At 43.5% G+C, this 27,495-nt stretch overlaps 1 protein-coding gene across 1 annotated transcript in view; it reads right to left on the reverse strand.

Annotated features, from left to right (window-relative positions):
• Nucleotides 1–203: 203 nt before the first annotated feature.
• The window catches only part of cygb2 (cytoglobin 2), a 37,712-nt gene continuing 10,420 nt past the window's right edge, over nucleotides 204–27,495 (reverse strand). Inside the window, exons 2-3 of the mRNA XM_063195288.1 lie at nucleotides 4,128–4,359; nucleotides 204–368 (exon numbers count right to left, since the gene is read on the reverse strand). Of these exons, the coding sequence (XP_063051358.1) occupies nucleotides 204–368; nucleotides 4,128–4,359 (397 nt within the window). The remainder of the gene's footprint in view (nucleotides 369–4,127; nucleotides 4,360–27,495) is intronic.

A 27,495-nucleotide genomic window follows, 5' to 3' on the forward strand; every position in this document is an offset into this window, starting at 1 on the left:
GTTTGCACTCACTTTGTCCCTTTCCACTCCCCCCCCTGACCCACCCCCAGTCATCATCATAACCCCCACAACTTCCACTCCCACCAAATTCATGGAGACAACTTTGACCAATGGGAGAAGTCGGGCTAGAGTCAGGCCTGATTAGCTAGCTAACGAGCGCCCTCGTTGGTGTGCTCGCTCGCTCGGTCGATCGGTCGGTCGGCTCAGACGGCCGAGCTGGACACCTTAACCCATCCCACGTCGGCGTAGGCCCCGGTGACGTGCCAGTAGAGCGCCCCCATCAGCTTGGTCCAGGCGTGGGCCACGTCTGTGGTGAAGCACTCGCCAAAGTCGTCAGCCAGCACCTCCAGGATCACCCCGCTCAGGATCTGCAGGGCGGGATGGATGGGAAATGACACTTACATTATTTTCAGGTCTCTGTTACTGTAAACTAACTAGGAACATTTAAATGACACTTACATTATTTTCAGGTCTCTGTTACTGTAAACTAATTAGGAACATTTAAACACAGTATGTAACACCACATAATATTGTTGTTGAATGTTCATACATTTTACAATATTTAATGTCCACACATGTGGATGTACTGAAATACATGCAATGCATGCTTCCTGACAAAGTGGGAGGAGTTCACGATTTTTCGGGAGCTCAGAAATGACATTTGCATTGCTCTTGGCCTGACTGGAAGCAACGCTGAAGGTGTTGCGTCACTAGGAGGGCACGGCCTGGCTAATGAGGCACTGGTTACCCACTCAGGCTGAGACATACATACTGTACTGTGGACTACTCTGAAATGAAGCATGTCCACACTGTCCAGTTCAGTCCATTAGCGGTCCACTCCTTTAGCAGGCTAATCAAAGAGGATGTAAACATGCCCGTCCGTGGTAATATTACGCCTGTGAGCTGTGTTTACGTGACATCATAACACAATAGATAAATCAAACAGGAAAACACTAAAACATTGAGACATGGTTTGTGTTGTTTAAAATACGCACTACTTATCCAACATGACTTTTTCATTGTTATATATCTTATCGCATTTGTCTGAATCTGAATGCGATAAACAACCTTTCCTGGTAATACAATCTAGTGGCTTCAGGAAGGATCAATTACCACGGGGGTTATTTAAAATAGCTTATCTTCATTTAGTCACAACTTAATTTTTAGTGCGTGCGTAAATACAGAATCCATTTAGTAACGGTGATAACTCATGTTTCGCGTCATTAATGGCGAAGGTACTGCACATTTCCAATAGACCACACAAACATGGCTGAGATGTCTGCAGGGCTCTACAGATTAGAGCTTTCATAACACGGATGACGGAGAGTCTTCAGAGATGAATTTCAGAGGACTGTTCTCAATGAATGCTTTCAGTGTAAACAATTCCAGTGAATCAATTTCTGCTAACGGAAAGCTCTGTGTGGAATGCTTTTAAGAAGATTCATTCCTAATATCAATAATGTATAATTTTTTTCTCAAAATCGAGTATCAAAGGGGAACACAAACTTATTTTAATGAACCATGATGTATTGTTAACAGTGGACAGTGGATCATTGCTTCGGTCATATTTGTAAACCTCTGAACAGCGAAAGCCAAAGGGTTGTTCCTGACCTAGAAGAACCACCACACATAGCATAACAAATCCCTGGGCCTAAATGTTTCTGTCTCGGGAAGTACCCCTGAATACCCATTCTCAATACAGGAAGACCTACTCAATACAGTAGTATACTGTAACAAACCCTCTCCCACCTACTCAATACAGTAGTATACTGTAACAAACCCTCCCCCACCTACTCAATACAGTAGTATACTGTAACAAACCCTCCCCCACCTTTTTTGAGACCTGTTCCCTAAATGCAGATTTGGGACGATATTTTCAATCAAAATAATTATTTTGCTCAGTTTAAACAGCTGATCCTATGTACAGGATTGAATGTTCTGAAAATGGTCTTGTTGTGTTACGAAAGGGCGAGGCAAGCGAATGAGATGGACCAGAGCCATACAGAGGGGAGAGTTGCGCGATTGGAGGACCAGGAATTAAATTGTAGCCCCGCCTTTCAAAGAGATCGAGGTTGTGCCTAAAGCGGCTGTCTCTCCATAGACTCAACATAGAACCACCAACCACCACATTAAAAGCCAAAAATAAGGACTAACGAACTATACTGCGGGGTAATCACCAGAAATATGTAAACTATCAACTGTCTCGGTAATGATAATCACAACAGTTTTACCATCTGTGATGTTTATCTGAAGTTATTACTACGAACAGCAAGTCTTGTCATATTCCCTGCATTGCATCGCATCGCATTTGCTGTGTGCTACGCCCACTTCTAGGTACTAACATTCGCAACGCTTAAGCAGTTCTGAGACGCTAAACAGCTAATTTTGCTAATGCGGAAGTCGGCCCTAGGACACAGTGGAGATTGCCAGACTCTCCCCTCTGTATGGCTCTGAGATAGACACAGACAGTACACTATTATGTGACACACCTCATTACCCATTACCCAGGGGCGGAAGTACTGGCTTTGTCTGGGAGCACCCATATAAACGAGCAGGTGCGCATGAGAAGGAGGAGGTGAAAATCGCCAGAAAGAGTGAGAGAGAGGGTGGCAGTATTGTCTCTCGCCAGCAGATTTAAGCTGGGCTTACACTGTGCGACTTTTGCCCCGATTTTGCCCCGATTTGGCACTCGCGCGACTTTTTGGGAGTCGGGCCGATTTCTTGCTCAATCGCAGGTCAATTGTGAGTCTCGCATCGTGCAGTGTACATGGGGTAACGACAAGCGATTTCGCCTCACGGTAGTGCAATCGCGAGGTCGCAAGAAAATCAAAACGGTTTGATATCCAGGTCGTGGCTCCTGCGTAAATCGCACAGATAAAGCAGTGCTACGACCCGATTTAACACTTCACATGCACAAATTAATAGGGCCGTGCGATTTGCTGTTGAGCACGACCTCATCTCTACCTCAGGTGCGCAGGTTCCCTCCTCTGCATACCGGGGAAACATGCCTGTCGCGTCGCGCAGTGGAAGCATTTGGCTCGCATCCGACTGTCGGCTCGTATGGTGTGAGGGCGTGAGTCGTGAGATGTGAACTTTTAAATAGTGAAATTTCATCGTGCAGTGTGAGCAGGAGCTTAATACCCACGAACGAAAATATCGCACAGTGTATGCCCGGCTTAAGTTAGTGGACATACCGGTGCATGTGAGTCGGTCCCTTATCCAGACCTGTGTTGTAGTGTTGTAATTTTCAACACTTCTACTAGAGTACTTCTACTTCATACAACTCTGAGGTGCATTTCGAAAGCATAGTTGATAACTACGTTAGCTACATTGTGGCTTTTAATGCAATACCCCATTGACAACTACCTAAGTTGTTAACTGGCTAACAACTACACTTTCGAGAAACACAACTCTGGTCTTGTGTGAATGTGAATATACTGCTATTGCTATTGGTTTTGCTTTATATACCCTAGCCTAGACTCTTGACATGATAGGTTATGTATGTGTGTGTGTGTGTGTGTACTCTACTTTATAAAAAAGGAAAGAAAAGAAAACTAACCCTTCTTTGCATCTGCACTTGTTGTTCTGTATATTTCCTGTGCACTTTGTGCTATGTTGGCTATATATTATGTCCTCTTTTGAAAGTTGCTTTGATTATAAAGCGTCTGCCAAATGCAATGCAATGTAATGTAATGAAATGTAATATACCTTGAAGTAGACGGGCTCCACCTTGTGCTTGAGGGCGTGTGGCTTTCAATGCAAAATCCCATTGACAACTACCTAAGTTGCTAACCGGCTAACAACTAAACACAACTCTGGTCTTGAGTGAATGTGAATCTATTGCTATTGTTTTTCCTTTATATAGATGATGTTTTTTCTTTGTTGTGAGGAGGGGCAAGACACTGGCAGCCAACCACGTGAGCTAATTTTTTGACTGACAGCGGTTTCCAACAATGGTTGAGTTGTGCACAGCTAGTCAGCTAGCACAGTCAGGAGAAAACAAAAAATTAGAACCCATGTATACCTTGAAGTAGACGGGCTCCACCTTGTGCTGCTAATAAGTAGACGGGCTGCACCTTGTGCTAATATACCTTGAAGTAGACGGGCTGCACCTTGTGCTAATATACCTTGAAGTAGACGGGCTCCACCTTGTGCTTGAGGGCGTGTGCCTTGCCCACCAGCTCCAGGACGGAGGCCACCTTGTCGGGGTCGTTGAGGTTCTCCACCACGCTGTTGATGGCGTTCATGACGCGGCGCGCGTGCCCCCGCAGCTGGCTGCTCTTCTCCATCTCCTCGGGGTCCTCCATCTCCTGGAACTGGCTGAAGTACTGCTTGGCCGACGGGAAATTCACAAAGAACCTGCCAGGGGAAGAAGGAAGCAAAGAAGACCAGAAGGGAACAGTAAATTAGTATATAGAACCTGCCAGGGAAGAAGGAAGCAAAGAAGACCACAGAAGGGAACAGTAAATTAGTATATAGAACCTGCCAGGGAAGAAGGAAGTAAAGAAGACCACAGAAGGGAACAGTAAATTAGTATAGAACCTGCCAGGGAAGAAGGAAGACACACACACGCTACCAGTCACCTCCCCTTAGCCCTTCACTGCACACACACACACACACACACATGCACACAAACACACACACACACACACACACACACACACACACACACACACACACACACACACACACACACACACACAGAAGAAATTGACTTCTGTTCCAGGAAGTGGGTGGGTGTTAGGGGTGTAAGTCACAGCCTCCATGACGATACGATACGGTATGGATTTCTTAAAGCAGGGATTCGATTATTTTCGATACGTAGCCTCTTACTGCAGCTGGGGTCGCCGGCGACCCTATTCACTTGCTGAAAATGCTTAACTACATCATAACAACATTGCCATGACATTACAGAGAGCCATAGTGCTGTGCTAAGGGGTTAAGAATTCCCCACAATATGATACGATTCGATTCGATTTGATTTTTTACAATTACTTTTCCCCTTCTATCATGTTATGGAACTAGGCTCTGATGTCTTTCACCACATGAACAATATGATCCATACCTCACTTGTTAATCATGACACTCATGTCACATGCTGAATGCTATTTATTTATTATTGGAAAGGATTTCCATTGGCCAGTGATTAGATTATTTTCGATGCTTGTGAATGCCCCACGATACGATGCGATTCGATTGAATCGCCGGCCGATACATCGATGCATCGATACATTTCGATTATTATTTACACCTCTAGCTGGGGTGCTATGGCGCAGCGCGCTAAGCCCCCACACACATTTGCGCTTGCATGTCCATGCGGACCCAGGTTCGAGACCGGGGCCTGGGGTCATTTCCCAGCCCTGTCCCCATCTCTCTCTCCCACTCATTTCCTGTCATATTGTGAATAAATTGACTGCATTTATACATTTTATGAAAATATATCCATTTGAATTCATAGATATAGGTCTCTAGTTAAGTTGTTTTCTGTCTTGTCTGCTTTTCCTCTCTGTATTTCTGTCTGACTCTGCGTCTGTGGGTTTCCTGGCCCTGCGATGCTGGCCCTTCCTGCTTTCCAAGTCAGAGGGACTTTTCCTACAATTGTCCTGGCAGATAGCCAGATGTTTCCAGGTTGACATGAAGATTGATAACTTTGAAAGATGACGTTAGCTTTTAGGACCAAATAAAAGCATGGCTACGTCTCGGGTGGAGTTGGGCTGCCATTTTCAATGTACCATCTGTAAGGGCAGATAACCCATCGTCGCTCGCAGATTTTAAATGCTACCTCTGTTTCTGTGTGTGTTCTTTCAGGTCAATTTGATAAGGTAATACAGTGAAATTGTTAAGGTGATATAGTAATTTTATTCACATGTTTTGGTCCTTCGATAGCCGAACTCAAAATATTGTCCTCCCTGATATATGAAGACGTAGGGACGCGTCGGACACCAAGTTTTTACCCGGGACCCAGAAATAGGTGGCTTCGCCTCACTACGCCTTCATATTCAGCGACGACTGACTGAGTACTGACCCACGTGACAGACGCCCGCACAGGAATGAGGTAGTATGCTTTTTTGTTTTTGTTTTGTTTTTTGAGCTCTAGTACAGAAAAAAACTGCAGTGTAGAGTTTGGAACTCCGGACATTTTTAATTTAATATTATTAATGGTCTGTATCTTATTGAGTTTGGAACTCCGGACATTTTTAATTTGGAATTATTAATGGTCTGTTTTCTATAGAGTTTGGAACTCCAGACATTTTTAGTTTGGAACTACAAATTGTCTGTTTTCAATTGAGTTTGGAACTCCGGGCATTTTTCGATGTAGCATTGTAAATGGCCTGTATTTGGTACTTGGGTTTGGAACCTGGGTAGCCTGTCTGTGGTACTTGGGTTTGGAACCTGGGTAGCCTGTCTGTATTCTGTCCTTGTTTTGTTGCAAGACAATGGGTTCTCATCATACGTAAGGTTTAATTTATTGCATATCAGAGGATGAGCAGTACTTCCCCGCAGTTGGCTGTTAGCTAAATGTGTAATGTAATAGTTGGATACTGAACAAATTCTGTTTATGGCAATTTTAGACTTCTGCAATTTGGCTTTATATTTTCTAAATTTTGTCATAACTGAGACGGAGGCTGCTTCCCCGAAATGCAGGGCTATTTTACTTCTCAGTGTTTAATTTAGAACTGCAGGTCGTACAGTAATAGTTGGACATCTTTCTGTTTTGTTTTGTCAAAATTGATGAAAGTTTTTTTCTAAATTATTTTTAGCCACTTGTGTTGCCTCAGCCGGTGACATATGGTGACATTTCAACCTTGGCAGGACGCTGAGGTAGGCTACGCTTTCTTTGTGATATTTTGTTTTGAGAGTGGTGGTTTGGTGGTTTGTCACACCACGTTGTGTCTCTTGAAGCAAGCTCATTTTGTGTCATGAGTAACACAAGTCGTGAGCCTGATAATGGTGGAGATATTGAATTTATGGAAAAAAGGCATTCTGGCTCCTCAGCTTATGTGAGGCGATGGAATGTAAACTATGGCTTTAATGGAAGCCTTACAATTGAAAATTGTGAGGCCTTATTAGAAAATGTGCTTCTTCGCCACAAAGAAAAAATGGATGAGTATGAAGTAGAAGCCAGAGTGTGTGAATTGTGGCTTGCTGAAGCAAAACTTAGGAATATGCAAATGAAGCACAAGCAAGCTGACAAAGTACATGACGATGATACTGTTGTGTATGTGTCCAATGACCATGTGATGACTGTTACAAGGTGTGAGGAAGGAGGTCAATATCAGGACCCTCCAGCTCCACACACACCATCCTGTCCTTTCATTGTTCCCCCTCTTCCCTCTGTCGCTCTTGCCGTAGCACGAGTTGAACGGAAGCCTGTCCCATTTACTCTCTACTCACAAAAAGTGTTAAAGGGGGTGATGAGCCTCGAGGTCAATTCTGCCACCCCTACAATGAGTAGAACAAATACTCGCTCCCAATCCTCAGTAGTGGAAAATTATTCCCAGACTGCAGATCGACACTTATTGGATGATTTTCGAGCACTCTCTTTCCCAAAGACTGAGAATCCAGTGCGTGGCAGCCGTGCCCAGAGACGAAAATATAATTTGTGCTTTGCATGTGGCATGACGGGTCATTGGGCTCGAGATTGTTCCCTAGATAAGAAGAACTGATTTGTCCAATCTCTAGTGTGCACCCAATTTGCTCTTAATTCAGTGGAAGTTATCTGGCAATAACTTGCGAAATATCCCTTCCACTTTGTTAATGAGCAGTGAGTGTGACATAACGTAACACTTTTTCTAAATTGATAGGTTACCTGTCTGTATGTATATGTTTGTGTCCATGTCCATGTATATGTTTGTGTCCATGTCCATGTATATGTTTGTGTCCATGTTCATGTTCATGTTTGTTCATGTATATGTTTGAGTGCCGGCTGTGTGAATGCTGTGTGTGTGGGTGTGTGTCACTCCCCGGGTTGTGTATGTGAGTGATTTGCCTCACTGAGTGCACGTAAAGAATGAGTGATTGTGCTGTCTAGTGAAGGACGGTCTGGTCCGTGTGGGTGTGATCCTCCAGAATGTCCGAGAGACATTTGACTTTCCTGAGTATAAACAGCAAAACAATGGGTATGTGTTTTTATTTACTGCAAAGTTATTTTTGGGGACCATTTTTGTTCTGTCGCATATGATGGGCTGTGGCGACATGGAGGTTTGTCATCCTGTTCTTTTCATTTTATTTTTATACATTTTGTTTTCACAATGTATTTGTTTTTGTTTGTGAACTTTCATTGTGAACCTGCAACTTCTAGAAGCCAAGACCATTTGTGTAATTTGAGTAGTCTTTGAAACTTTCATATGTTTCATAAGCCCTAATGAATCTGTTTGTTTTTTTGGTTATTTTGGAGTTTTCATACTGGTTTGAACGTAGGTTATGCTTTTCTGAGGGATTATTCTGTTTTCTTTCCCCTTTTCTTTTAATCCGTTCAGACGTAGTGTTATGAATTTCCTGTTACCTGAATGGCACTACTGAATTTGTGATGCATTGATCACGACACTGTGTTATGTCATTATCCTGCAGTACTGTGGTACTTAACTTTTCAATGACTGTTACTGGATGTCGCTGGAGGTCCGGTGTGCATGAAGGCGCTTCTTCACACTGGGTTCTACCTCGACTGTGCCGTAAGTTGGGTTTACCTAACTGGACTCACTTGTCTGGTCATTAAAGCAGTTGGTTTGTTTTGCTATCTCCCAACTGTGATTTATTTCTTTATTTTATTTGTCAGTTTTGTTTGTTTTTATTTTTCTCCCCTCTGTCTGGATTTTATTTTGCTTTAAGGATGGTTTATGGTTGATTGGGTCAAGATGTACAAGTTGGGTGAGATTTAACCTTGCATTTTATATAAGCCTACTTGTTTCAAAATATTATGAGAAGCAGTTATGACTTAATTTTATTGCTTTCAAAAGTGGTTATGTGCCACAGTTTTATGTGAAGACAAATCTCATCCTATCTTATTTGTGACGATGCTGACAGCAAGGTGGTTTGTGTTGCCAGTTTTATGAATTGTGTGTAGTGTTTTGATGGCATGTGTTCCCAAACTTTGTTTTCCTCTCCATATTTTAAGTGTGCTGTCCTTACTGACAAGAGTTGGGATAGGACCCTACATCTACCATGACCTCATGAACGACGGACAGTGAGACCTGCATGCCTTCTGTTACGAAGTGATTTATGCAGGCCTAACTATTGTGAGACTGAGACATGAGACTGTTTCATGTTATGTTTTGGGATTACATTGTTTTCTTTTTCATCATTTTGCTGTACTATTGATAAATGTTGTCCTCCCGTAATAGTGTTGTCTATTTTAATTTCAAGTACAAGTTATGAAACAATGCTTTGGGTTGTTTTGGGTTTTGTTTTGTCAACACTGTTGTTGGTAAGTTTGAGTGAGTGTGTGGGTCCTTTAGAGAAAGAATAGTGAGTGCTTGTTGTAAGAAGGCAATGGAAGAGACAAGGTGGTGTGGAGTCTTCCATTGTGGTGAGTGTAAATGTCTGTTGTTTGTTAAGTAACTTAAAATTAGGAAAATCTTAAGAAAAACGGTAGAGAAATACAGCAACACATAGACTAAACACATTGAGTCTATTTAACTTCTAGTTTCTTTACTTTGGTTTACCTTTATGGGATTTTGGTTTGTTTATTTCTTTGAAAGGTTTAATTTCAGTTTGGGACATCACCTACGATGTCTGATTTTATTTTTGAGTCACTGCTATTGATAGCTGTAATAATTCTCTTAACATCAGTGTAGTCTTTTTAGCATCTGTAATAACACATGTTATAACCTGTGTGTGTGTGTCTCTCCCTCTCAGTAGCTACAGAAGGAATTTTACGACCTGTCGTAAAAGGACACTGCATGCAGGGGTGCATGGTGACAGAGTGGGGCAGACACAGACTGTGAGTAACGCTAAATTTGAGACCGTAGGAGTTTAAGGTAATGCTTTAGAGCAGTTCAAAAACTCATTCTCATTCTCATTTTTAGTTTCATTTCATTTTTCATTCTTATTTTATTTTGATACGCTTGCACACAAGGATACTTAAGTCAAAGTTAGATGTAAAGCATAAAGACTGAAGTTAGTTGACATGTAGTCATATCTGACATTGATGATCACATACAAGTACACTTTTTGGGATTTACTTTATTTTGGGGAACTTATTTTATTTTTGGTTAACGTTAACTTTGGAGACTTGGAGTTTTAATACTGTAAGCGTGCGAAGCATTTGTGAGATTGCAGTAGGCACAAAGTACCTCTCAGATATGAGAAGTTGACCTGTTCCACAGAAAATAATTCTATTCTCTGTGGAAGGGGGGTAGAGTGTAGAGTTTTAAATAATTTTGCCAAAAGAATTGTTTTAGGTCATGAACAAGTTCACTAGAATGCACCATACATGCATACAACATCATATAGGTTGAGGTTTAGTGTATACACTGACACTGATTGTTGAAAATGGTGAAATAATTTGGGTGTGTGCTAACATTGGTTTGTAGTTACAGGTGGAAATTGAGGAGTGGTCGAAGAGGAGAAAATCATCATGGAAGGTTGCCAGTGGATGATCTCTCTGCCTCTCTGAGAGTCTCTCTCAAGGACAGAGCTGTCTCTCAAGTGAGGGAAAAAAGTTCATCATGGACAGTTGGACTGATGTCATCAAAAGGGTTGTCTCTGCTGAGATGATCTGTTGCTGTTTCCAGAGGATCAACGATGTCGTTTTGAAAGTTTTGTGGATTAATGGACGGTGTTTCTTTCTGATTGAAAGTGGACTGAGTTGTTTCAAGTGACAAAGGGGCGTCAGGAGACGTTCGAGGAGTTTCGATGGACAGAGTTCAAGGAGCTGAGGTCAGTTGGACCTGATGGCAGGTGTGGGCACAAATGCCAGGACTGAATCCTGCCAGCTTGAGAAAGGCTGGAGGAGTGCAAAAGAGTCGCTGAGGGTTTGCCACAGTGCCATGCAGGCAAGGAGCTGATGCCAGCATCCACGGACTGGTGCCAAAGAAATGTACCAGAGATCGTCGAAAGATTGCTGAAAGACTGAGTTGAACGGTACTGGATTTGTAGGGGGTGTCTCGTGATACCTTCTCCTCAAAGGGCTTGGCCGAGTGTTTCCAAGGCTCGGACAGTCCTCATCTGGAGGGGTGCTATGGACACATGCAAAGACTGGATCTGACGGAGCAACGACAGCTGCCCATAAGGGTGGCCACGAGAGAGAGAGAGACAGAGCGATGGGCGAGGAGAGAGAGAGAGAGAGAGAGAGAGACTGGTCTGGCAACAACAACAACAACAAGATGGACATTATGGACATTAGTTAGTGACCACTTCTGCAAGTAAGACAGGTTAGGGGTATACTGCACACCTAATTGTTTCACTGAGTTCATCTTTTCCATTATTTTATTGTTTCATTTAATTTGCTGATTATTTTATTATTCTCAGGAAATTTTCTGATTTTAGGTTTTGAAGTGTATTGCATACAGTTGCATTCAACGTTTAGTGAGGAACATACAAAAGTTTGAATAACATTCACATGGGTTTGCAAACAGTGGGTGGTTCAATAAAGGGGCCATTCATAATTTCTTTGGGGAAAAAGTTTGGGTAAACAAGAGTGTCAACTTTGAAGGAAGTTTCATATTTTATTGACTGACTGTTGTACATTTTAGTGCTCAATCTTTGCCACAACAAGGTTGGGGAGGTATTTGTGCTTCTGTCTGAATAAAAAAAAAAAACTGCTGGTTTTGAGAAAGTCGTTTCCTGGACAAGCATGGGTACAGCCTTGTTAAAGAATTGAGACAATTTGGAACTGTTTATAAATTCCAGCCTAACGGAGCAGACTAACGCAGTGTAATGGTTCTGCATAGCTCTGACCTTTATATTTTAACATTTTCATTCTACACACCATGCGTAAAAGCCACGGTGATTGTTAAGTAATAATGGTTAAATTTTCATAAACAGGAGGGATATGTGAATAAATTGACTGCATTTATACATTTTATGAAAATATATCCATTTGAATTCATAGATATAGGTCTCTAGTTAAGTTGTTTTCTGTCTTGTCTGCTTTTCCTCTCTGTATTTCTGTCTGACTCTGCGTCTGTGGGTTTCCTGGCCCTGCGATGCTGGCCCTTCCTGCTTTCCAAGTCAGAGGGACTTTTCCTACAATTGTCCTGGCAGATAGCCAGATGTTTCCAGGTTGACATGAAGATTGATAACTTTGAAAGATGACGTTAGCTTTTAGGACCAAATAAAAGCATGGCTACGTCTCGGGTGGAGTTGGGCTGCCATTTTCAATGTACCATCTGTAAGGGCAGATAACCCATCGTCGCTCGCAGATTTTAAATGCTACCTCTGTTTCTGTGTGTGTTCTTTCAGGTCAATTTGATAAGGTAATACAGTGAAATTGTTAAGGTGATATAGTAATTTTATTCACACATATCTTCATCTGTACCGACTAAAGACATAAAAAAGAAGAGCAGTGGCAGACATGATGGGCTCTACCGCTTCGTCCACAGTAAATTAGTGGATAACCTGCAAAGAAGGAAACAAAGAAGACTTCCAAGGGTGAGACATACTGTGGGTGCATTCCAATATGCACACTCCCGTCCTCCACTTGTTTCTTCATGGTTTGAACTGATCTGCAGTGCAAACGTCTGTCTACTGACATCTGATTTGAAGTCCCAGCAGTCCGTTAAGGTTAATCTCCCAACGCAGCAGGAGAGAAGAAGGCCCCCTGTGACAGCCATGTCCACACCAGATAACCACCTCAGCTCTCAGCTTGTCAAGACCATTAGAATCCAGCAGTCCCCTTAGTCTGCAATATTAACCTACTGTCAGAGCTGTCTACATGTTTCCCCAACAGCACACAGTACAAACAAAAAAAACCGCTGTGTGAATTCAACACTTAGAGAGTTGATTCAACACCCTCTGGGCCCTGCTGTAGCAGTAACAGTAGAGCACTCATCTACTATGCAGCTGAGCTGAGCCGGGTTCGATTCTGGCTTGGGTCCTTTGACGACCCTTCCCTGTCTCTCCCCACTTGCTTCCTGTCATTGCTTCACTGTCCTATCGAAATAAAGGCAAAAATATACAGTAGGCTATATTTTTTTAAAACACCCTCTGGACTGTATTTGATCCCAGAGTACTCTGTAAACTTTGAATTAACACTGCATTTTTTAATTGTAAACAAAATATCGATGATAGTGTATAAATAGTGTTAAAGTAAAAAATAATCCCAGAAAAGACAGGGACATGTTTACCATCCTGAGCTGCTAAAAATGATGTGTGCTCTAGTCTGGATGGAATCAGAACCTCCCCCGCAGCCATGACAGGTGAGACGACCACTTGGGAACTGAAGTGGGGTGCAGCAGAGCAGACAATATTTCTCAGTGGGATCTCAATGTTAATGGGACACTGTTTGAGATTTTTAGTTGTTTATTTCCAGAATCCATGCTACCCATTCACTATTGTTACCTTTTTCATGAATACTTACCACCACCAGGGCCGTCGTTAGGCCTATTTTAGGGGGGCTTTAGCCCCCCCTACATTACTATTAGCCCCCCCTGAAACGATTTTGCAAAAAAAAAATATATATATATACAGTGCCCTCCATAATTATTGGCACCCCTGGTTGAGATGTGTTAAAAGCCTTAAAATAAATTCAGTGTTTATTGCAGAAGAATACTGTCACACTGAAAATTGTAGGAAAATGTAGCCTTCAACTCAAATGAATTGTAGGAAAATAAAAAAAATCCCTGACTAAAAAATAATTATTTTTCATTAAATCACCTGTTCCACAGTTATTGGCACCCTTAACAATTCCCAGGAAATAAATATAATTGAAGCATTTCTGTCATTTCTACAGTAGTTTACAAAGTTTACCAGAGTATGTAGGAACATTTAATTAGTAATTCATCACTTCCTGTTTCCCTGGGGTATAAATATGACGTGACACCGAGGCCATTTTTCTTATCCACTCTTAAACATGGGAAAGACAAAGGAACACAGCATACAAGTGAGGCAGATGTGCGTCGACCTTCACAGGTCAGGCAGAGGCTACAAGAAGATTGCCACTCAACTGCAGCTGCCCATATCTACTGTGAGAGGAATAATTAAGAAGTTCAAAACAACTGGAACAGTGGTAAACAAGCCTGGACGAGGACCCAAGTTTATTTTGCCACCACGCACAGTGAGGAGGATGGTAAGAGAAATCAAAATATCTCCAAAGCTCACTGTTACAGAATTACAACAAATGGTAGCATCCTGGGGTCACAAAGTCTCCAAATCAACCATCAGGCGCTGTCTACACGCCAACAAGCTGTTTGGGAGGCATGCACGGAGAAAACCTTTCCTCACCCACAATCATAAACGCAAACGTCTGGAGTTCGCCCAGCGGTATTGGGGCTTCAACTGGGACCGTGTGCTTTGGTCAGATGAGGCCAAGATTGAGCTTTTTGGCAACAAACACTCTAAGTGGGTCTGGCGTGCCACGAAAGATGCGCATGCTGAAAAGCACCTCATACCCACTGTGAAGAATGGGGGTGGGTCAGTGATGCTGTGGGGCTGTTTCGCTTCCAAAGGCCCTGGGAAGCTTGTTAGGGTGCATGGCATCATGAATGCTTTGAAATACCAGGACATTTTAAATCAAAATCTGTTGCCCTCTGCCAAAAAGCTGAAGATGGGTCGTCACTGGGTCTTTCAGCAAGACAATGACCCTAAACATATGGCCAAATCTACACAGAAATGGTTAACCAGACACAAAATCAAGCTCCTCCCATGGCCATCTCAGTCCCCAGACCTCAACCCCATTGAGAACCTGTGGGGTGAGCTGAAGAGGAGAGTACAGAGGAGAGGACCCAGGTCTCTGGATGATTTAGAGAGATTCTGCAAAGAGGAATGGCTGAAGATCCCTCTTTCTGTCTTTTCCCATCTTGTGAAACATTATAGGAGAAGATTAGGTGCTGTTTTGTTGGCAAAAGGGGGTTGTACAAAATATTAACAACAGGGGTGCTAATAATTGTGACACACATTATTTGATGTCAAATAATTATTTCTTTATGTGGGATTTTTCCCCACTGAATAAATGCACTTGTATTGAAGGTTGGATTTTTCTCTTTTTTTCCATTAAGGTCCCATATTATTTAGAGAAAAATAATAATAATTGGAAGCTAAAAAACACATCTCAACCAGGGGTGACAATAATAATGGAGGGCACTGTATATATAAAAATATATTTTTTTACATTTTTTCAAAAATATATGCAGTAAAGCACCGAATACGAACCATCAAGAAGGCAAGTTAATCTGAATACAAGTTCATGGTTGCTTATTTATTGTTTAATGCCATCCTACTGCACAGCAATAAAAGCTGGGTGCACAGCAATGTGTTATGTGGGGGGAAAACAGGTAGAGGATTGTGCTTTGTGACTAAAAACACCTCAATTTTTACTCACAATTCCCTTGTAATAAATCAATTTGACATTGTCTTGAAATTATAGTTGAGCTTTAATATTTGTCTTAGCAGTTTGAAAACACACATGAACTGATTCAAATAGCTACTAATGGAGTAAGAATTACCAAATATCTGCCGGGGATGCATAGTTTTCCAAGTAAGGAACCTGTTTGAATGAATCGCTTCCTGACCACTGCTTCTCCTGGAGATGCGCAGTTAGTAACTCCTTAAAGTTCCTAGTCCTTGTGTAAATTATGCTCTCTGCATTTTTATCTAATCATTTCAACTTCCGTACATAATATTCATCAGTTGAAACATTTTGAAATGTTTTGTTTAGCTTACATATAAGGAATGTTCGGTAACACTTGATTTTAGGGATACATCTATTAGCAAACATACAATGTATGCAAAGTCCCTGTATGAGTAACTTATAAGACAAAGCAAAATCAAACATTTGTTAGGCATGTATTCGCAAATGTCTTGTTCATGCACAATAAGGGATTTATTACCAATTTAACCTTAGTAAGGACCTAGTAGGCCTTAGGATTTGCTTAGTACATGCCTTACAAGTTACTTATACAGGCATTAACATTGTATGTATTAGTGCTAATGCTAGTGCTAGTGCTACCGAATGTTCATTAAAATGTGAATTAAAAAAAAAAATCACTGTAACTAGTGTTTAAAAATCAGTATGGTGCTCTTACAATAATTGTTCAAGAAGACGCTTTTGCACACCTCTGTAGGTGGGCAGGTGCGTAGGATATTATCCCAGTGGGGTTGTCATTCAAGTGTAAAGAAATCCTGCATACTGTCCATTCCACCAACAAACTTTAATACAACATGAAGAAGGTCGGATGACCGAAACAATGTATTGAAGTTTGTTGGTGGAATGGACAGTGTGCGGGATATCTTTGCTCTTAAAATAATGAATTCATAGACAAAACCTTAGCAGGTGAGCTGAAAAAATTTCTGCGTGCGCTGCGCGCGCACATTTTCTTCCTCTGGGGCTAAGCCCCCCCTGTCTCTCAAACCTAGTGACGGGCCTGACCACCACCATCAATTTCACCATCAAAGTATTCATTATGACTGGAAAAATTGCACTTTTCATAGGCCTACATGAAAAGGGGGATCTTCTCCATGGTCTGCCATTTTGAATTTCCAGAAATAGCCATTTTTAGCTTCACAAATGACTCTACTTGGACCATAGTAGAAAATATGTGTTTATCACTGAGTAAACTTTCATGTAAATATCAAATTTGGCAATACGCAGCCCAGTTTCAATGAGCAGCATAGTTGCAGTACGTTTTTGGACCATTTCCTGCACAGTGTGCCTTTAAGTGTTTTACAAAGTATTCTGTCTCCTTCTGCCCACCAGTCTCCAGTCATTCGACTGTACATGGCTTTCAATAAGGCTCCGGAGGCATCAGAATCTATTGTATGCGTTGCCATTGACATCTTTTTCTAAGGAATACAATGGACATTGTTCTAGGAAAGAGACTATGGACACTCCTGGACACTTTATGGCCACCTTGTCTTGGCTACTATGTGCCACTTAGCTAAGGCACATGTGAACACTGTGGACACTTTACACTTTTTTTTTTTTTGGTGTGTGTGTGTGTGTGTGTGTGTGTGTGTGTGTGTGTGTGTGTGTGTGTGTGTGTGTGTGTGTGTGTGTGTGTGTGTGTGTGTGTGTGTGTGAGAGAGAGATGCCTTGGCAATAAGTATGCAACAGTGAGCTATATATGATTATTTTATGTTTAAATATGTGTGTCATGTCTTGTGGACAATGTCTTTATGTCTTTATGTATGTGTGTATGCTACTTGACACCTTAATTTCCCCCTGGGATCAATAAATGATACTCTACTCTACTCTACTCTACTCATTTCATTTTCCACCCGTTTACATTTTTTATGTCCGTATAATTAGCTTAATGAATGTCCTGAAAGATGACCGGATGAGCTGTTCAGCTTCAAGTCTTTCAGGACTCAGGTGCCCAACCCCAATAACCTTCACAGACTTGTAAAAAACAGAGGAAATACGTACTCCGCGCTTCTAAATTGACAATCCGGTGCAACCAGAGCAGGACAAAGTGATAAGTGCAAAGGAAAAAGAATCTGGTGCCACACGGATGTCTATTTTCCGTGACGCAAGTCGAAACGTTAGTCTTACTGCACTGAAAAAATAAATAACAGAAAATAGACATCAGTGTGGCACCAGATTCTTTTCCCTTTGCACTTATCACTTTGTCCTGCTCTGGTTGCACCTGATTGTCAATTTAGAACCCTCACAGACTCTCATGTCTTTCACCACATGAACAATATGATCCACACCTCACTTGTTAATCATGACACTCATGTCACATGCTGAATGCTATTATTCATTATTTATTTAGGCTACCGTCCATGTTTTATTAAATAAATAGGCTACTATTCATACTTCTGTGACATGAAAAGTAGCCTATTGCTAGAATACAATGTAGGCCTACCTAAGCCTACGTACTGTGATTGATGTCTGTTTAGAGTAAGAAACCGGTCATTTGCGCTCTAATCAAATAATGTGAGTCCAGTACATTCCTATTTTCTACTCTAATGAAATCAAAAGCAGGCATTTTGTCCTTTCAATTGTTCTCAAATGACAAGAACACACAATTTTGCACATCATAATCAATGATGTCCTGACCAGGCAAAGTCAAGCAAATTCCATGCCAATTCATATCTACATTACATTTGTAATGACATTCTTTCATGTCATTATGTCATTCTTTTATGTCATTATAAAAGCTCACGCTTTTATCCAAAGCAACCCGTGTATGTAACAAACAGCGTTATAAATTGGCTGTTACCAGAATGGCAATGGCCAAGTCGTAGTGCATTACTAAAGGCCCTGAGTGTGTTATGTCATAGTATTGTATGGTAGCTAACTTTTCAATGACTGTTACAGTGTGCCAATGGAGGTACGGCGTGCATTAAGAGGCTACAGTTATTTACAGGGTAGGCCTATTGGTTACAGTCCCTAGAGTAATGTGGGGTTAGGTGCCTAACACTTAAGGGCACTTCAGCCGTCATGAATGAATGGGTAGGGAGAGGTAAGGGTAGGATTCAAGCCTACAACCTTCCTCCTCTACAACAAAGACCTCTTAATTTCCCCCTGGGATCAATAAATACTCTACTCTACTCTATATCAATGTTGTCTGTATTTAAGCCTATGAACTCAATTCTGACTTGTATAGATATGCAAACAAATATCTGCACACCACAGAAGTTCCCTTACTGTGATTTATTTAGTGAAAAACGTAATGACCTGTATAGTCCTGCAAGACCCTAACGAAGACCTTGCAGGACAAACCGGTGTGCCATGTTTAATTAGTAAATAAATCACACCATGGGAGCCTCTGTGGTGTGCGGATGTTTGTTCTTTTTCCCTTATGCATTCCTTTATATCTTGTTTTTTGGGATGTGCGTGCACGGTGCACCTCACACTTTTGAGGGCATATAGGCTAAAAGACCCTCCGCTTCTGCGATATAGTTCAGAAGTTGCAACCACTACATTGAAATGCTTTATGCCGTGTACAGACCAGGAGCGAACGAAGCGACGGAAGTCATTATTTCTCTATGGAGGGCACGCGACCTGCGCTATCAAAGCGAATTCGCCAGGAGCGAAGCTTCTTGCGCGACCAGAGCGAATTTTGACGATTAAACCAAATCTAATCGCAGGCGAATTTGCTCTGACGCTGTTCGGCGAGAACCAATCGGAACGTTCATATCTCCGAATGTCCCAGGCTGTCTAGCCAGAGCCGTTATGTGATTAGCTGAATCAAACATTTCAATGCTGCGTCTGCAGCGAATACAGCAAATTCAAGGCGAAACTTCTTCTGCTACCCACGCTACCAGGCAGCGTAGTTCGCTCTTGGTCTGGACACGGCATTACGTAGCCTAATAAATTAGGGAAAAATAAATGTTGACATATACAATAAAATGGTGGTGCCTCACTTACATAACACTAAGGAACACATTTTTTCACTTTTGTTTACTCATATTTGTTATCTAGAAGCAAGCAAAGTCACCTACAGCTTTTGTTCTTCTCGCAATATTATGTGTGCGTGAGCTCTCGCTCCAATGGTGAGCAATGACCTCTTTTTTTTATAAGAAACTAGGCTAAGCTGAACATTTAGCCAAGGTTGTTTAAACACCGTCTGAGCGAATGACTGCCATGCATCTATCTCGGTGGGAAAATCTGTTCGCTAGCTTGCTCCAGCTATCCTCCTAACCAGATGATTTACGCTCAGCGGAGGAGAAGAGAAGACAAGAGAAGAGAAGAAGGGTAATCATACATTCGGGGCCCTGGGGAGCCACACGCCGGCTTCGGCTTTTTCCATTTCAGTGAGCGGAGACATTGGACTCATCTCGCTGGGTCACACAAGAGCTAATGAAAAAATGGAGCTCCGTCCCACTGATAATTAGCCCCGCGGCTAACACAGGCACACGGCACACGCGAGGTGATGCGGAGTATTGTGGAGAGGAGGGAGGGAGGGAGGAAGGGAGTGAGTAGTGTACGGTTTAACACAAACAGATGTGGAGAGAAACGAGAGAGAGAGAGAGAGAGAGAGAAGTGGAGAGGGAAAGGATTGAAAAAAACAGAATTGGAAAAATAAGTGTGTATGTGTGTGCGTGTCTGTGCATGCATGCATTTGTGCGTGTGTGTATTCGTACCACAGTATGCCGTGTGAGAGAGCATATGTGTATATAACTCTGTGTGTGTGTGTGTGTGTGTGCGTGCGTGTGTGCGTGCGTGTGTGCGTGCGTGTGTGTGTGTGTGAAGGTCTGCTGCTGGTGCTACATGATTGGCAGTCGGCAGCTAAAGTGGTGGCGATGCTGATGAGAGGGAAGTCATTATGTCACCACGGCGACTGTAATTACCGACAGGTGCTGAGAGCAGAGCAGAGGAGTGGAGAGACGAGAGGGGGATAGAGGAGAGAGAAGAGGAGAGAAGAGAAGAGGAGAGGAAAGGAGAGCAGAGGAGTGAGAGGAGAGAGAGGAGACGAGAATAGAGGAGAGGAGAGGAGAGACGAGGAGAGGAGAATAGAGGAGAGGAGAGGAGGGCAGAGGAGGAGAGGGGAGGAGATGAGAGAGTTTTGGAGAGGAGAGGGGAGGAGAGGAGAGGGCAGAGATGAGAGAAGGGGGGAGGAGAGAAGAGGAGAGGAAAGGAGAGCAGAGGAGAGGGGGATAGATGAGATGAGATGAGATGAGATGAGATGAGATGAGATGAGATGAAAAGGGAAGAGAAGAAAATTGTTGACAGGACTTGAGTGAAAAGGAAAGGAAAGCAGATGCATTGAGCTCCTCTCCTCTCCTCTCCTCTCCTCTCCTCTCCTCTCCTCTATTCTCCTCTCCTCTATTCTCCTCTCCTCTCCTCTCCTCTCCTCTCCTTTCCTCTCCACTCCACTCCTCTCCTCTCCTCGCCTCTCCCCTCTACTCCTCTTCTCTCCTCTCCTCTCCTTTCCTCCTATCCTCTCTCCTCTCCTCTCCTCCTCCTCTCCCCTTCTCTCCTCATCTCTCCTCTCCTCTTCTCTCCTCTCCTCCCCTCTCATCCCCTCTCTTCTCCACTCCTCTCCTCCCCTCCCCTTCCCTCCCCTCTCCCCTTCTCTCATCTCCTCTCCTCTTCTCTCCTCTCCTGTCCTCTCCTCTCCTATCTTGTCCTCTCCCCTCCCCTCCTCTCCTCTCCTCTCCTCTCCTCATCTCTGCTTTCCTCTTCTCTGCTCTCCCCTCCTCCCATCTCCTCTCCTCTCCCCTTCTCTCCTCATCTCTCCTATCCTCTCTTCTCCTCTCCTCTCCTCTCTGCTCTTCTCCTCTATCCCCCTCTCCTCTCCTCTCCTCCCCTCTCATCTCCTCTCCTCTCCTCACCTCACCTCTACTCTTCTCTCCTCCTCCTCTCCCCTTCTCTCCCCGTCTCTCCTCTTCTCTCCTCTCCTCTTCTCCTCCACTCCCCTTCTCTCCTCATATCTGCTCTCCTCTCCCCTCCACTCCTCTCCTCTAATCTCCTCTCCTCTCCGCTCCTCTCCTCATCTCTGGTCTCCTCTCCTCTCCTCTCTTCTCTTCTCCTCTCCTCTCCTCTCCTCTCCTCTCCTCTCCTCTCCTCTCCTCTCCTCTCATCTCATCTCCTCTCCTCCCCCCCCTCTCCTCTCCTCTCTGCTCCTCTCTTCTCTCCTTGTCTCTCCTTGTCTCTCCTCTCTCCTCTTCTCTCTCCTCTCCTCTCCTCTCCTCTCCTCTCCTCCTCCTCTCCCCTTCTCTCCTCTCCTCTCCTCTTCTCTCCTCTCCTCTCCTCTCCTCTCCCTCTCCCTCTCCTCTCCTCTCTCCTCTTCTCTCTCCTCTCCTCTCCTGTCCTCTCCTCCTCCTCTCCTCATCTCTCCTCTCCTCTCCGCTCCTCTCTTCTCTCCTTCTCTCTCCTCTCCTCTCCTCTCCGCTCCTCTCCTTCTCTGTCCTTCTCTCTCCTCTCCTTCTCTCTCCTCTCCTGTCCTCTCATCTCCTCTTATCTCCTCTCCCTCTCCTCCCCTCTCCTCTCCTCTCCTCTCCTCTCCTCTCCTCTCATCTCATCTCATCTCCTCTCCTCTCCTCATCTCTGCTCTCCTCTCCTCTCCTCTCCTCTCCTCTCCTCTCCTCTCCTCTCATCTCATCTCATCTCCTCTCCTCATCTCTGCTCTCCTCTTTCCTCTCCTCTCCTCTCCTCTCCTCTCCTCTCCTCTCCTCTCCTCTCCTCTCCTCCACTCTCCTCTCCTCATCTCTGCTCTCCTCTCCTCTCCTCTCCTCTCCTCTCCTCTCCTCTCCCTTCCTCTCCTCTTCTCTCCTCTCCTCCACTCTCCTCTCCTCTCCTCTCCTCTCCCTTCCTCTCCTCTCCTCTCCTCTCCTCTCCCTTCCTCTCCTCTCCTCTCCTCTCATCTCCTCTCCTCTCATCTCCTCCTCTCTTCTGTCCTCTCCTCTCCTCTCCTCTCCTCTCCTCCTCCTCTCCTCTCCTCTCCTCTACTCTCCTCTCTCCTCATCCTCTCCTCTCCTCTCCTCTCCTCTCCTCTCCTCTCACTTTCCTCTCCTCTCCTCTCCTCTCCTCCCCCTTTCCTCTCCTATTCTCCTCTCCTCTTCCGTCCTCTCCTCTCCTCTCCTCTCCTCTCCTCTCCTCTCCTCTCCCTTTCCTCCCCCCTCTCCTCCCCCTCTCCTCTCCTCTCCCTTCCCTCCTCTCCTCTCCCTCTCCTCCTCTCTCTTCTCCTCTCCTCTTCTCCCCTCTCCTTTCCTTTCCTCTCCTCTCCTCCCTCTCTCCTCTCCTCCCCCTCTCCTCTCCTCTCATCCCCCTCTCCTCTCCTCTCCTCTCCTCTCCTCTCTTCCCCCAGTAATGGCAACAGCAGCCTGAGCTCCTCAGCAGTGTTTGCAGAGCCTGTTTGAACACACAGTGTAGGCTCCTCTGTGGAGGCCTGACGCCTGTCAGACGAACACAATCCAGTCCAGTGGGAGGAAAACAAGGGGTTGAGCGTCTGTGTTTACCGTGGTAAATATGGCCTGCTCTATATGCCATCAAATATATACATGGAAAACATTCTTGAAACTGCAAACATGTGCCACGGCAACACATCGACCAATACATGCAATAAGGAAATTGCGTTATTTCTGTGGCTAACCTCTCAATGTCATTTTAGATTAGTTATTAGTATAGTATAGTTTGTGAATATATGTGTGGTGGGTATACTGTACGTGCAATGTTTTGTGTAATGTCTTTGTGTCTTCTTCTGTATTTATAAATGTATGCTACTTGACACCTTAATTTCCCCCGGGATCAATAAATGATACTCTAGTAGTGATTAGTGACATTGTATGTTGCTAACTGTTAAGAATTACTTTGTATGTAACAGCCATTCTATCCTGAGTTTCTTTCTATATACATGTTCTGTTGCAACGATGTGTACTTGGACATCTGCCTACCCTGCACTACACTACACTACACTTGGCCTCCAGCAGCACCAGTACTTCAGGGTCTCGCTGCTGTGACACGCTACGCTTGAGAGAGAAAGGGCTTGTGGCTGTCCATGCGTACTAGATAGAAAGGGCTTGTGGCTGTCCAGGCATACTACTCCCAGCTGTCTCTAGCTGCTCTTGTTTATAAAAATGCCGCCAGGGAGGAAGAGCTCGCTTGCCAGTTCGGGGCCTGGCTGCCTACGCAGGAGCGCGGAAGGTGCGCGCCACTCAGCAGGAGTTAACACGGACAGACACCAGACACTAAATCCTAAAAGTGCTCAGTGTTTACTCACTGCATCGGAAATAGGTCTCAGGGATTATGTTGGTTGGGCTTAGCTAAAACAAAGGCTTGTTTGAGGAGCAAGTCAGAAATAGGTCTCAAAACAGTACTGGACTGGGAACAGAGAAAGACCTGCAGGCATAGTTGCACACCTCCTCTAAAATGTGAGCCACTCAGAAAATGTAGAAAACTCAACAACATTACCCCTTAAGGACTGTCTGCCAACTGGGAAATGCCAGACAATGTATCCAGGTCATAGAGTATTGCTTTGTCGCCCTTACAACATGCGATGGAGGCAGCCTATATCCAAATGTGCAGTTGAGTCAAAAGCCTCTTTCCTTACGTTAAAGGAGCACTCCTGCCAATTTCAATATGCTGTTGTATTGCTCACACTACCCTTGACTTGTCAGTACCCGGTGATGCTGCATGTTTTGGCTCTGCCCTTTCTGAGATATGAGCTATTCTAATGGGGGCAGATTTTGTTTACATTTTTAAAAATCTTAACATAGGCCTACTCCAAATATTTTCCCAAAATGTATTACTTTTGGATGTTTTTAAAATAAAAATGTTTTTTTGAAATGTAAACAAACACCTGCCCACATTACAATGACCAGGATCTCGGAAAAGGCTGAAGAAAACAAAAAAAACTCAGGTACTGACAAGTTCAGGGTAGCGTGAGTAATACAACTGCATGTTGAAATTGGCTGGAGTTATCCTTTAAAAACCCTGGTGAGTACAGACAGCACTGATGATGGCAGAAACCTGAAACATCTGTTCTACTCTGCTCTTAGGAAAAAAAAAAGAAAACTCCTTGCTTGACCTTAGTATCTTATTCAGCGTGCAAACCTGCTCCCACCTTGAACTGGGTCCACGCACCTGCTTATTCTTCGAAACACTACCCTTGCTGTTTACGTAAAAAAAACCCTGCCATAGTTTCTCTGCAACACTGAGTGACATTTCTACACCTTGAGTCTTGAGTACACACTACAATCAGCTGATCCCGAGCTGGTTATCAACATTTGCAGCATGTTTTTTTTTTTTTTTTTTTTAACTTTCATTTTCTGCACCCGGGATCGACACCTCTGTACGTGTGAAGAGCGAGTGGCATGTCTCAGTAGCGTAGCGAGTAGGCCTGCTGCCTCTTAGCGAACACATGGCTCTTCAGAGGCATTGGCAGCTCGCTAATTGCATATCAATTAGACGACGGGGAGCGTATGTAGTATATTGTAGAGATGCACAGCCAGCCAAGCGAGCACCAGATGACAAGACTTTTCAGACACGTACAGCACACACACAAAAGTGAAGGCGTTTACAGAAAAGTGTAAAGACTGCACCTGTTACGTAAATGCACTCTGCACATTTTGTAAGATTCCATATTATACATCTCTCCTCATATTCCTGCCACTATAGCCACTTCCATGCAGAGGGGGTTGCCGGCGATCCTATTCACTGTTTGCTGAAGAAGCTTAACTACATTAGAACAACATTGCAATGGCATTGCCAAGAGGTATAAGTAACAAACTGACACATGGTCGTTACAATTTTGATGACAAGAAAGTTATAACAGCTTCTGCATGAAAGTGTGAATCAGCTTCTGTGGAATTCCTGGTTGGGAGTGTGCAGGTAACCCCTTAATGCAGTGGTTTCCAACCTTTTTCTTAAGGGACCCATGTTTTACTATTGTAAGCTTTGGTGACCCAACGACGCGAGCGCCCGCACGAGACGCAGTAACAAGATGCCCTCTGTTTCCTGCGAAAACTAATTTTAGTTATTTTATTCCTCAATTCGTCTTTGGTCAAATATAGAGTAAATGTTTTAATGTAGCACTTACAATGTGTTGCTTCTATGCATTTATTAGTTAAATGCTTTGTCTTTTATTCAACATGGGCTATATATATTTAAAATGAAACCCCTTAAAATCAAGAGGGCTCCGCGACCCCCTGTGGATCTTTGGCGACCCATAAGGGGGGTCCCGACCCATAGGTTGGGAACCACTGCCTTAATGCACACCGAACCTCCAGTGGAACGCTGTAATAGTCATTATAATGTTAACCATAGCACTACAATACTATGACAGAACACAAGGCCTTAAGCAATGCACCACGACCTGGTCACTGCCATTCTGGTAGCAGCAAATTTATAACGCTGTGTCTTAAGGGGTTAAAACTGGACGCCATGTGGCAAATGGGTGCTTCTATCTAGGATGCCTAGCTCCAGCCTTTCACAGATCACTCATGCAAATGAATGCCATGTTCAAATATCAACCACGAACAGTCTCCCGCGAAGAATATATGCCATGACATTTGGAGCTTGGGGTGCTGGGGATCGTTAGAGAGGAGGAGAGGACGTGTTTACATGCTCTCTCTCGTCTCTCTTCCCCCACTTCACTACTCCCCAATCAGAGGAGAGACAGACTGACATATGGGCTGAGCTGAGGGCCGCCTCGGGAGCGCCATTCAGAGGGTGAAATTGTATTTGTGTACGCATTGATGACATTTGCTACCGGGCTACTGGCGCTGCAGTCGCTCTCCTGCACTGGCGACTCGCTAGCAAACGATGCGGCTTATTCTCCTCCGTCTCTAGTATGTGACAGTGATAATGTCTGCAATAAAGACGACCTCCGAGTCTTGAAATGGCAGGCAGGGCAGTCAGCGTAGCATGATGACAAGATGACATAATGCAGGAAAATCAGCCCGTCTCTCCTCGCCAGATGTTAATTCCGTATGAGAGGGTTTTGATCTAATGTCACTACGTTGTTGTACAATGGATGTGGTGTTGCCGTCGTAAACAGAGCAGACCCTGATGAGGTCTGGTTGATGATATTAATGCCATATGACAGGATTTGATTCAGTGTCATTATTATTATCTTGTGAGTTGTTGTGGTTTTGCTACGAATCCTGTTCATCTGCACTATCCCTGGTTTGCCTGTAGCAGCGATTGGTAGAGGAGTGGTCCCCTTCTGGTTTCGATAAAATTCTTTTTCAGGATTTTATTATCGTTTTAATGTAACTCCATTGATATTTCTTAAAATCATTGAAAACATCTGGAATGTGATCAAGAGGAAGCTGGATGGTCACTCACAACAAGCCATCAACCCAAGCTCAGCTATTTGAATTCTTTCGCCTGGAATAAAGTCCAAGAACAATGTGAAAGACTAATGGAAAGCAGACCAAAATGCATGAATTCTGGGATTAAATATCAGGTTTATTCCACCAAATATTGAATTCTGAATTAAAGTTAAAACATTACTATTGCGTTGTTTAAAAGTCAATGTCATCTTGTTTTCTTTGACTTTAGGACTGAAAACATTGCATATTTTGACAATACATTCATTCAAAATTCAGAGGAAATGTTGTCGGTAGTTTACAGACTGAAATAACAGTGTTTGTTTGATAATGATTGTAATGTTGCACATACCGTACCTATCCATAGTAACATCAGAAAAAATGAACATTTGAAGTGGTTTCTTTCTTTCCGTGGCTGTATATACTGTATATACAGAACTCAAACATATAAACATTTGCAAATGTGTATGTTTTGCTTACTCTTCTCGCTCATCCTAAAGTGGGGCATTTCCCATGTAACATTTGTATAGCTATAGTGTGTGTTTTATTGTATTTGCTATGGGTATACTCGGCATTCCTGAATATGGGTATACTCTGCAGATGCCTGAAGAATATCTATGATCGAAATGTTGCTCCTAATAAATTAAGTCTTTTGCAAGCAGTGTGCAGATCCTTTCC

The sequence above is a fragment of the Engraulis encrasicolus genome, chromosome 1 (genome assembly GCF_034702125.1).
Source record: "Engraulis encrasicolus isolate BLACKSEA-1 chromosome 1, IST_EnEncr_1.0, whole genome shotgun sequence".
In the NCBI taxonomy this organism is placed as follows: domain Eukaryota; kingdom Metazoa; phylum Chordata; class Actinopteri; order Clupeiformes; family Engraulidae; genus Engraulis; species Engraulis encrasicolus.